Source organism: Tyto alba, unplaced genomic scaffold (assembly GCF_018691265.1).
Source record: "Tyto alba isolate M040663 unplaced genomic scaffold, T.alba_DEE_v4.0 Super-Scaffold_21, whole genome shotgun sequence".
NCBI lineage: Eukaryota > Metazoa > Chordata > Aves > Strigiformes > Tytonidae > Tyto > Tyto alba.
The window spans coordinates 18,008,717-18,021,142 of record NW_024881295.1 but is presented as its reverse complement, the minus strand read 5'-3'; the positions used below and the strand labels follow the sequence as shown (position 1 = coordinate 18,021,142).

At 43.9% G+C, this 12,426-nt stretch overlaps 1 protein-coding gene across 1 annotated transcript in view; it reads left to right on the top strand.

The window, feature by feature from the left end:
- TMTC1 (transmembrane O-mannosyltransferase targeting cadherins 1) overlaps positions 1-12,426 on the top strand; it is a 148,029-nt gene that overhangs the window by 88,451 nt on the left and 47,152 nt on the right. Inside the window, exon 10 of the mRNA XM_042795478.1 lies at positions 10,246-10,410. Coding sequence (XP_042651412.1) covers positions 10,246-10,410 — 165 coding nt within the window. The remainder of the gene's footprint in view (positions 1-10,245; positions 10,411-12,426) is intronic.

Below are 12,426 nucleotides of genomic sequence, written 5' to 3'. Positions count from 1 at the left end.
ATTTGCCTTTGCATAGATCATGTTTTTGATTCTTTGTGCTAATGTATTTGTTCCAATTAGTGCAATTCTGCACATTATTAACTTCTGTAACTGAAAAAAAAAAAAAAAAAAAAAAAGACCTGGTAGGCAGTGGAATCGTCTTTAATTTTTATGAACCTGAATATCTCTGAACAGAAGTCCCCTTTGCTTACAAGGCAGCCACTTGAGGATGAGACTTATTGGTGCTTCTCTTTTCTGGGAGCATGTTATGCTCTCCATCTTATATTAATTTTCTTAAAGACCATTTGTGTAATGGAGTGGTGGTGTATTTTCACTTTCCTTTGCCACCCCTTTCTTTAATATTATTTGAAGCTACAAGTTCACCAGGAGCTGAGTTCCTGCTTACCTATTCAGAATTCCTTCAGTATTAGATCAGATCCTGTAAGGGATCATCTGGTTTACAGAAACAGCTTCTCTTTTCAATTGGAGTCAAACCCTGACCCCAGTGAAGTCAGCAGTGAAAGTCCCATTGACTCCATGGAGCCAGTTTATCTGCTCACTGGTCTCAATTCAGCAACGTAATTAAGCTTTTTGCCTGCTTTCAAGTTAAATCCACAACTCATTTGGGATTTGGATGTGGAATCCAAGTTACACCTGTTCCATTTATTTAAAAAAAAAAACCCCAAACATTATTTCAATGCCTTACTCCTGCTGCTGTTCTTGTGAGCGCTGGTGGAGCAGCTGAAGTTCAGAAGGAGCGAACGGGGTTATATTCCCTGTAATTTGGCCGCCGACGTGAGGGCACTGGGAGGGCACTATGTGATGGGGTGGGCCTGGCCCCCGCCCCAGCCTCGTCCCTCTTTACTGTGACGGGGGCCTGTCCCTGCTCCAGGGGGTCAATTTGAGGAGTGGTCTGCAAAACGGCCATGGCTGGAGGTGGGGAGGTTGGGACCTTGGCCGAGCCAAGCAACTCCAGTTCTGCTTCCCCGTCTATTAAATAGGGATAATAACTCCCCTCCGCCCTTCGGAAGGGGGCAGAGAGAGTTCTCGTGTAACTAATGAGAATTAACTGCTTGTAGGAAGGCGAAACACTGCAAGCAGCTACCTTTCAGATGCGTATCCCAAAGCTCTTAGCTTCTGAAGGCTTGCCCACCCCTATTAAACACTTTAAGGAGGAGTCAAAGCAGCCATCCTCTGTTAATGCAGGCAAGAAATACTGAGATGCTCGTGCCATATATTTTGGCAAAAGGCAGTAAAGACGTAGGAATAAAGCTGAAATGATTCTGAAAGCTGAAAAAGATTATCTCATGGCGCGTTTGGTCTAGACTGCAGTCTTGTGTTATTTTAACTAAATTTAAAACATGCTTTTGAGAAACATGTTGCATTTGGCCATGTACAATCAATTCAGGAAAAAGCCGAATTTGTGTGGAGTATGAGCATTAATAGCTATTCTGGAAAGATTTTTGGTTTCATTGTGATATAGTAGGTTAAGGGAAAACCTTCAAATGCATTTATTCTGCTCTTGAAAATAATACAGATGTGTAAGAATATTGCTTTTAAAAAATAGTAATAAGTTAATGTCATCTTGTGGAAGTAATCTACTTGATCATGTTGATTAAAAGAGGAATTCTTATTTACAAGGGCATGTGGTGCCCTTAAGAAGATGCCTTGTGAAATTTAATAGAAAATAGTTTCTTGCATGAAGTTTTTGGAGGCTTGCAATAGAATTGAATGGGGAATTATGTCGCTACAATAAAATTCCAGAAGTAGTTACAGTATTTTAATTAAAACTGTAACATACAGGCCCTTTCCCATTAAAGTATATAAGATTTAGGGAAATTTCTGTGAAATCCTCATGGAATTAGATCAGATTTTTCATTTATAAAATGTTTTCATTCTGAAATGCATATAGTAATCAAAAGCCTGAAAAGTTTCTGTATTACCTGTCAATATTTCAGGTAGTAATCTGTTGGAAGTGAAATCTTGGACTCAAACACTCTAATTAACTGAGTTTTTTAATCACATGACTTATTGGAAGGAAGGGAAGGGAAATGTGTCCAAATGTTAAATAGCCATTCAAAGGTTAGCGAAATCATTCATTTCTAGTCCATATTTTCTCTTTAATAGGAAAAGCAAGAGGTCCTGCATTTTCCCTAATGTTCTGACTACAGGACCACATTGCTAGTGGAAGTAAATCATTTTGATGATTTAGCCAATCGTGTCTAAATGTCTTTAATATAGGCCTGCATAGCTTTTAATTTAGAGCCAAGGACAAAGTCTAACACTAACTCATAAGGTACCTTTCCAAATAAGATGCATTCTACCAGTGCTTATGGTTCTCTATGTCTTTGTATTATGACTTGTAGACCTTATTCCAGGAAAAGGCCTCTTAATTCTGGTGAAAATTTGACATTTTATTCAGCACTCAGTAGTAAGTTAAGTACGCTGCCAGTTACTTGGTTGTCACACTGATACTTCTGAGCTGTGGGGCTTGTTTTTTTTCCAGTAAGATTTATTTTGCATGCTAAATATTATACTTTGATGATGGTCCTGAAGTTTTTTTAAAATTTCTAGTAACCAAGAAAATAATAAATAAATTCCTTGTCATCACCACTGGGAGATAGGCAATTTAAACAATGCTTTTTCCCTTTTTCCCCAAAAGTCAGTACTAGTGAAGAAGCAGAGATGCATAGTGAATACTGCTGGCTGTCCGTGTGTGACAGAGACACATCCTGCATCCTCCTTGCCTTTGGACACTTAGTCCAAAAATGTCACTGTTCCAACATGTTATTACCTCATAGTCCTGACTGGTTGAGAAAGTTTTGATGTAATGTTTGTACATGAAAAACATAGCATTTTAGTTAACCCTAAAATTTTTGGCAAGGTGTGCCCAGTACAGCAAAACTTTTGATAAAAAAGGTTGGAAACAAGACTTCTCCAAGCCAAGATGGAGTTTATGATCAAAAGGACCTGGACAACAGAAATGTGGCTGGAGAGATGTGGCCCAGAATTGCCTTTTTGGAGGGGGAGTGCTCATCTGAGAGTTGGGACATCCAAGTCCACTTGCCACACACCAGCATTTTTCCATTTTAGTGCTGGATCTACACCCTGCTGGATCACTCAGTGGTGGCAGTTTGATCAAGATCTGATCTAAACCCGTGCTTGCACTCTTGTCAAATTAGCCAGCCTGTGACGTGCTGAATTTAGGCTAGCCTTGGACTAGCTGTGAGAGAAAATCTTGATCCAGCCGTAAGCTTGGCTGTACAAAGTAAAGTTCTCAACATTTCTGAAATACATTTGGACCAGTGGAGCGTGGTTATTCCAGATCAGCACTTGGGCTTTGGTGGCTGGAGGATTTTGGGACCTCAGACTCGGAGCCCTACAAATGCACTCACTCTCTGCATCCCCAGCTCTCAGACTGACCTGGCGCAGCAGTTTGGAATCTGGGTGAACCAGGTCGCAGGGAATGCCCCAACTTTTGAGTTTCTGACTGTTCTGGGTGACCGGGATGCAAGCTGACACGCACAAACAAATCCACTATTTTTCCAGAGGAAAACATTTTTTAAAAGTCCAGATTTTATCCTGGCCCAAAATAGCTCCGGCCTTGGAAAACTTGACATTTTTCATAAAAGAGCATCTTTGCTACCCTGCTGGCACTGCTTATCGCTGGAACTCCATGCTTGAGAGTTTTGGGGGCAGAAGGAGCCACCCTGGCCATGCTTATTTTTGCCAGCGCTCCCTTCTGCATCTGACTGCAGCGCAGTAGGGCAGGAGCAGCCCACGTGGCGTGCCAAGCTCACTTTTCCCAATCAGTTAATCCCCATTAGAGAAGTGTGAGCAGAGCCAAGAAGTTTAACAGGGACGAACTGCCTTTTTCCCCTGCAGCAACAGCCCTGCCTGCAAGCTGCATTTCGGCTGAGTTTGGCTCTTCCTCTCTCTGTTTCCTCAGCTCAGGCTGCAGCGTTGGAGCGGTTTGGACGGGGAGCGTAAAAATCATGTCGTGCCAGGTAGCGTATGTGTGGGACTGGGGCTAGGAAGCTTGTGAGGAACTGTAAAACGGAGAGAATCAAATGTTTGTGTTCAGCATTTGGACCTGGCAGCAGACACAGTCTTTCTCAAGGCACCACTCCCTGCGCTGAAGGGCAGCAGCAGAGTATGCACTTAGTTTCAGTCATGCACGCAAGGGTTAAACTTGCTCTACAGCAGCTTGAAAGTGAGGGTTAGCTTTTATGGAGGGAAAGGGAGTCATCTTAAGTAAGTGCTGGAAATCAAAAAGGAGGTTTGCAGCCTAGAAGGAGCCTCCGGGGTGAAATGTCAAAGCCAAGTGCATTTTCTGGTCTCAGTATAGTTTTGAGATAATCTCTTTTGTTGCATTAGCAGCCCCTGAATAGGGCAGTATTTCTACCATGCTTTGACAGGCTGCTTATAGGCAACTCTTCTTCCTAACTGATGTGTATGTATGCATCTGGATTCTTATCTAGGCTGAGCTCTGAAATACGAAGTAACTGCTTTGGTGAAATCAGTGGATTTTCTCCAAGTTTACATGCATGTAGTTGAGATTAAATCGGTTTTGAAAAAACCCCACAACTACTTCACAAGATTTGACATCCCCAAATAACCATTAAAATGTGTGAGGAAGGCATCTTTTCTGCATAGTTACTCCCCCCTTTTTAACTCCTGACCTTACAGGCCTACATGGGTGAGTTAGAAAAGGCTGGGGCTGCGGCACCGGTGTCCGGGCTGGTTCCCTCTTGCGTGGTGCCTCCAAACTGCAGCTCTCAGCCTGATCTGCCCACGCGCTCCTCCGTGGAGTGGAAATCTGTGCTGTGCAAAGTCCCAACTCGGGAAAATACAGTAAGATGCGTGACTAGAGCATGCCTCAGTTTTCAGGAGCTTTCTGCAGCAGTAGGTCGCCAAGCAGTTTCTGGAGGAGGTAAGGTGGTTTCCGATGCAGGCAGATTGCTGTAGCAGAAGGTCCAGATAATCTTGGGCTGCAGCACTAACTACATGTCTTTGATTAGATGCCATCACCAAGAAGCAAATGCAGTGAAGCCATTCCTGACTTTTACTGAAGAGTGAGAAACCAGATCCATAGAGGGAGAGAAGGAGCTGCGTGTAAGCATTGTCAGTAACAGCCTCACCCTGGGAAAGGAGCCATAATGGCCAAAGAAAAGGTTGAATTTGTGGTCTAATTGCCCAAGAAGTGTTTGCAAATATTAAGTATCTGCTGTTTTGGCTCTTGTTTTAATCGAGCAATACATGTAGCGGAAACGGGGTCTGTGTGCCACCTCATTCCCATCTGCTTGTGCCTCCTCTCACTTCCCTTCCTTGCAGGTGGAACGATATTAACAAACCACGGAAACTATAGATGAAAATCTGTCATTGCACAGCTCCCTGCGTGCGGTCTGCCAGAAACACATGGCAACAGCACAGAGGGTTTGCCTCCCGGGTGCAGCCCTGCCCTCGCTGCAATTCAGGACATGCCGAAGGTACCACTTCAGTACCGCGGGAGTCTGAAACATGAGGAGTCAGGAAACCATTGGCCTGTTAGTCCATTTGCTGAACTCTCCTGCAGCATCACTGAATTTCTGAAGCCACGGGTTCTCCCATAATAAGCGTGATCATGGTGAGACCGTGGAAAAACTATTAGCGTGTTAATCTCTTGGGCTGTTCCTCAGGTCCTGCTCTGCATCTGACCCTGGGGACCAAGCTGGCGTGGACTTTTCGCAGTGGGGAACAGTTGTTGCAGCAGGCTGTTGTTTATTCTACAGAAGAAAGAAATAAAGCTAAGCAGTTTTACAGTAATCCAGTGGAAAATGGACTTAAAAAAATAAGGGGGTTGGGGATTCTGCTTGTTTCCCATTGTTTTGTTTTGGCTACAAAGTATTTTAGAAAAGTACTTGCACAAGGGGTGACAATGCCAAGAGAAAAGCCCCTTAGGAGAAATGGTCCCCTTCCTAGGAAATGCTAGAATTATCAAAAAAACCTAAACAAACCCCAAACCCACAATCCTGTAGCCTCCATCCATATGCAGATAGCTATGGAGATGTCTGGGATGTAGTATTTGGAGTAATTTTTTCAAGTGGCAAACGAGTCTTTGATGAAAGGTGCTTTTAAGACTTTTTTTTTTTTTTTTTTTTCCCTCTAAATGCATGTGAGTAAAATCTGATTTCCTGGCGAGCCAGTGCTAATGTTTGATACGGAGTCAAGTCCCCTGGCACTCTGGGAAGAAAAGCTAATGTATTTGAAATGTTCTCTGTGTTTGTAGATGATGTCAGGATCACAGCAGAGTGAACCACATAGGCAATGTCTAAGAGTCACCTGGAAAGTTACTTTAATCAGATAAGTGCAGTCGCCCCTGTGGGGGCTCTTCCCACCCCAGTACCACTCCTTGGGTTGCTGCTGACTTGCTAAAACCCAGAGCAGCTTCTGAATGGCTTATCTGAACCTGGTGAGGACGGGATCAAGGGAAATGGGATGAACTTGCATCTCATGGATGAAGCACCGAGGGGGGTGTCTCCAGGTCCAGTCACTGTCAGGGCATGTTGCTGCTGCAGCAACCCCATCTTAGCAAGCTTGGTGCTTTACTGGATCAAAACTTCATGGTCTCTCTACTAAAGATAATTTCTGTACTGGCACTGTTGAGTCTAGTGTGAAACAAGTGTCTTGTAAGGTATGGGGGGATTATGCGTTTTTGGGATGAGGAAACAATATAATTGTAGTTTTTGTCAGATGCTTAATACATGGGTGTGGATACTTTTTGTTTTGTTTAGAGCAGACCACAGGATCTGGAGGAGGAGTCTGGATTTGACCTGATTTCACCATAATTATTTGGCCTTAAGCTAGAAATGCAAAGAGAGATGCAAAAATTGCTAAGGGTGATAGCTTTGGGGATGTTGCAGGGAGCTGTTGTTTTGAATACAATTTGTGGCATGAAATCACAAACAGGCATGCTTTCCTGGTGGCAAAGGCCACGTGAGTCCTTTCTGTGCTTCTGGGAGCCCTTGGCTTGCAAAAGACCCGCAACCAGGAATGTAACATCCACCCTCAGCCCAGGGATGGACTTGAAATGACCCTGGCATAAAAAAAGCCATGCAAAAATATGCAGCTCCACCTGACATCTGCACTGGAAGGTGTCTGACAAGAGAATGTGAGCGCATCCTCCCTAGCCTTTCCTTGATGATCTGTGGCAGGAAATAGTCTGGAGTTTTAAGCCAAACTTACCAGGTTCTGAAAATAAAAGTACTCACTTCATGCTTTCTGATCCCTTTCCTTCTTTTCTGGTCTTCTGGGTTCCTGTGTACTTTATAGTGCAGGTACGTGGACTGTAGGCTAGTTAGGCTGTAACTGTGGCACAGCTACAACTCAGTCCTAATGATGTCACAGTTATCTCTTACCTTATTAAAGTGTAAATCATGCTTCAACCCTGCCCTTCTTAGCATCAATCCTTTCACCTTAGCCTTTGCAGCTTTGCGGTTTGGGATTCTGGTATGTCAGCTACGTGACCCCCTTCCAGCAGCCATTTGGGAATCTATTCCCCTCTGTATTCGTGCTTACTGCTGAATCCTGTAGTCTTGCTGAGTGTGGATGTGGAGCCTTTGAGCTACTTAACTGTTTATCTCTCAGGGGAGTCCTGTGGCTTTTCAGCAAGATACCTTGGTTTCCACTGCGTACTCCCCTGTGTTGTAGGTAGAGCCCTGGACTGCAGCTTTGGTGCCTTGTTTGCCAGCCTGTTAGCACAGCAAATCACTTCATTGCCATGATTCATGTTCCTGCTTTGTAAGAGGAAAATTGCAGCCGATCTCCCTTTCAAAGTGCTTTGGGAGCCCCCGATGGAAAGTGCCACGTGGAGCTGGGTGCTGCTATGTACCCGCACCGTGTCACTGCCAGCGTGGCTGGGATGGGAGCTGCAGTCTGGACCCTTACTCCTCTGTAGTACCCAGTAGGTCTTTAACTATTCTGGCAATGCACTGCAGATATTTGAGAATAACCCCTGGGAGCAGCACCTTTCCAGAGGCTGTGTCAGCTGTAATGCAGTGCTGGCTGTGCACTGGATGAGCAGACTGAGCGCTGCTGCTAAGGCAGAAATTCCCAACAGCTGGGGCAGGGTTTGACATAAATACCAAGACATTGACGTTTGCATTTTTTTGTTTTCTGGATGCATTCACAGTTCTGTTAGAAAAGGCCTGTTCTTGAAAACGTGAAGGTGTAAGGAAATTCCTTTGAAAACAGCCTTGTGCTGAAGCAATTAAATAATGTTTATGTCAGATAATTAATTCCAAGGGAAAGATGAAATTGCTAAAAGGCAAAATAACAGAGTGAAAACCATCTGCAGGTTTTTGAGGGACTTCTTATTGTAAAGGGAGGGCTTATTACTGAGATTAGCTTTTCAGAGGTTTTGAAGTAGGGTTCAATAGCTATAAAGGCTGGATTGTTTGGCACCAGCATCTCGGTTTGTAGCTCTAAATGTCTGCTTGCAGTTAATGTAGGTGCAATAAACATATGTGTGCAAAAGAATTCATGGAAAAAAACAGTGCAAGTGCCTTAAGAAATGTGTTGCAGCAAAATGCAAGCATAGTCAAGTGAAGAATAGATACCCACTTCTGAAAAATGGAAGAACTCTAAAAGAACAATGAAGAAGTTTTGAATGATCACCAGATCTGATGATGTCTGTGAATTTGCCCTCTATGCCTCTCTGTGTCCTATACGGCACCTGTACTGTGTCGGCGACAGCACCACTGCCTGCTGCTGGTCAGTACGTACAACAGAGGCACTTTTTCTCCTCAGTAAAAGTAAAAATTATTGTCCCTCTCTATTCTTAGGCAATAGGGATGTGCCCAGCCCTCCAAGAGGGCAGAGAAGCATCACCAAGAAGCACACTCACAGCTCCTCGAAGATGGGGCTTTTTCTGATTTCCAGATTGACTTTCACCATATTGTGTGCTTGCTTGCAAGGTCACCTCTGACAGGGGAATTGTGTTCTTTGTTTTTCTTGCCTTGTAGCGGTCTCACCGGGAAGTTGCTCGGACATCTGGGTGCAGACCAGGAAAGCCCGTAGATCTCTGGCTGGAGCGCGGGCAGGTGTGATGAGCGGCCTGTCTCCAGCCTGCCTGTGTTCAGATGTGGGATTCAGCTGGGGTTCAAGGTGTGCCAGTGTCTGGGGACGGCTGATTTTTTTGTCCCCATGCACTGGTGGTCCCAAGTGTTATTGCAGATCCTTCTGCTCCCTTTTTTCTTCAGTGGGTGTTGCCTGGACTAAGGTAGCTTTTAAGTCTAAAACTAGATCAGGTGCTCAGTAACTGCATTTAAGTTAAATGCAGTTTAACTTAAATTAACTTAACTATCTGAGTTAAAGATAAGCTAATGAAATTCCTTGAGCAACAGGAATTGAAATTCCTTTTTAAAAATGCCGAGTAAAATTAGTGGCATACTAAGCAAGCAATGGAAAGCACTCCATTTGCGACTCAGAGAGGTATCACTGGAAGAATTAACATAACACTTAAGGTAAATAATTACTGAACTGATTTAAAGTTATACAGGAATAAGACTTCAGTTCGAAATGCAGTTTGCTTCACAGAAAATGCCTCAGTAGTTATGTGTGGAGAGCCGTGAAAGTGCCGGGAGGCTGGGTGCTGGGGAAGGCTGTGTGAAGAAGGGCAGCGCGGAATCTCTGCTAGTGCATCTCAGCTGCTGTGGTCCGAGCGCTCGGAGGGATGGGCTGGCCCGGGTGTAGCCGTGCAAGACCCAGGCAGGGACTCCTGCCTCTTGTCGTGGTGTTTGCCACCCACTCCTGCTGCGGCACCGGCTGCAGCACTCGCTCTCCCGCCTCAGCTTCACCGTTTGTTAAACTAGAATTAAATAACGGCCACCGCTGGGGTTGTTGAGAAACTTCCCTGTGTTAAAATGCTTTTCACTTCCATGCTGCTCCAGTAGTGCTCAGTATTACTGTTATTACATGATGCTTTCTTAGCTTGCTGTTCAGAAAAGCAGCTGTCTTCCACAGACTGGTCTGAGCTACCATTATGCTGGGTGGTATTATGTACGCTACTGTATTTCTGGCATCCGGGTCTATCATTTAGATTAATTTGGAAATTGTGTAGTGACTTGAGGAAAACTGCTGTTGAATTGGACTTTGTTAGCCTGGCAAATATAATTAGTTCCCAAAACCCTGTAATTGTGTAATAAATGCAATACTGAGTGGTCTTGCATATAAACCAGAGTATTGGAATGTAACTATTGGTACCTTTTTTTTTTTTTTTTTTTCCAGTATGGGGTACTGCATCCTTTTTGTCCATGGTCTGAGAAAGCTGTCTACATGGTTAAATAAGTGGAGAATTACTGTTCTGACCCTCTTTGCTTTACTGCTGCTGCTCTTCTCTTGGAAGACCGTGAAACAGAACGAAATCTGGCTGTCACGAGAATCCCTTTTCAGGTATGAGTGACCACAGGAGAATACTTGCATTTTTGTATTATTTAAAGTAAGTTTGTTACATGGAATAGTTTTCTTTAGCAGGAGTCCTGCTATTGATGCATTGCTGTGATTAACATTTTGATTATTACAAAATAACACCTACTTTCTGTTTTTTGGCAACTGTGCAAAAACTGGTGTCAGCACTTTATATGCTTATGCACTAACTTTGGTTCTGGCAATTGCATTTTTAAGATACGCTGTTTTTAAATAACTTCAGTTCTGTAGATTTACCAATAATGTAACACCTTCCTTTTTAGAGACGTAGCAAAATTTTGTTGCAGCCCTCCAGAACACCATAGTAACACTATTGCATATATTGAATTTTCTTTAGCGATGTTCTTAATGACAAAAACGAAAAGCCATGAAGTGCCAAACTTAATGTACCATATTTCATTTTATTTGATTACTCTTTGCCAAACAGCTCTCTTTACAACCTCATTTATATAATTTTTTGCACTGAAACAGACTGTTCCATTTTGTGTTTTGCTAGCAAATGTATTGCATTTGCCTCCAGCTGCTTTCAGCAGTTGTCTAATTGTGAAGTAATTGCAGAAACACAGGTGATCTGCAACATGGGTTGCTTAGTTTTATTTTCTAACTTATTGGCCAGAGCAAAGTTTAATTTACGCAGCACTAAAGAGTATGAAATTATTTTTTATGTGTACCCTTTGGTCTTCAGGAAACACTATTGACGTGGCTGGAGCTCTGTTAGTGGGATTTTTTTTCAAAAAAAAAAAAATCTGGAATAGGGTTTTTTTTTCTCTAATGTGATTCATTGCCTGTCTCTCTGAAATGCTGTTTGCTGTTCAAACAATAGCAGCCATGGTGACCGGTCTGGGCTCGCGCAGCGATCCCCATGAAGCACACCTCCAGTCAAAACCCTTCTGGCTAACGGTGGCCACTCGGAGGAAAGCGGGATGCCTTTCCAAGCTGGATGACTCTCTTGTTGAAACAGGGGTGGGAAGATAGCAATTCCACGTGCTGAGTTGCAGGCATCGTCTGGTGTTGCGTTGCATACAGTTGTGGTCACTTGTGTTTAAGAACGATGAGGTCGAACTGGAGTGGATGACAAGAGGACATCTCCTCCTTCTAAGGAGCACTCTTAGGATGATATGGGGTGCCAAGGGGTCTCTTGCAGAAGAGAAGGATAAGGTTATCTCTGCTAAGTTGGATGCAAATGGACTTCTATCCATCCTTGCTTCTGTTCAAGTCAGGGTGACCATCTACAAGCCAGCTTAAATTCAGAAACCATGCCACTGCTTCAGTGCAGCACTGAGCTGGAGCTAATTCACCTTGCCTCAAGCCAGGGATTTGGTGTTGCCCAGAGCAGCATGCAGGGCTGAGTGGCTTGGGTTGAGCAGGCTCATTCTTCAGCTCGGGTCTTCTGGGGACAGTTCCAGGGGAGAGATCTGCCCTGGGCTTTTGAGCAGAAGGCAAGAATGTAGGTGTGCTCCTGCTGGGTCACCTCATATCGTGGCCTGCCCCTGAGGGCAATCAACAGCAGATGCCTGGAAAAGCAATGTAAGAACAGGGCCAGCAACAGTGATCCTTCTCTCCAGTCCTTTCCCAGCTTGCAGTAATCTGCAATTTAAAGACTTCCTGAGTCAGGAGTTATTTGCTTTTTTTGCTTTTAACAGCCACTGATGGACTGTTCTTCCATTAATGTCTCTGACTCTTTCAAATCTATTTATAGTTTTGGCTTCTACAGCATCCTGTGCGCTGGACTCTGTTGTTAAATTACACAGTGTGCACACTAAGATTTCCCCTCTGTATGCTGTGAGCCTTCTGCCCGATCATCTTGTTCGGTGTCCCCTAGTTCTGGTGTGCTGAATGAGTAACCATTAGCTCATCACTTGTCCTCTTCCTTCCATGCCTTTACCCCCATACCCTCACCCAAGGCTGTCTCCTTTTCACACTGTAGTCTGCTGGTTTTGAAGTTTCCTCATATGGAAGCTGTTCTGCGTTTCTGATTCTCCT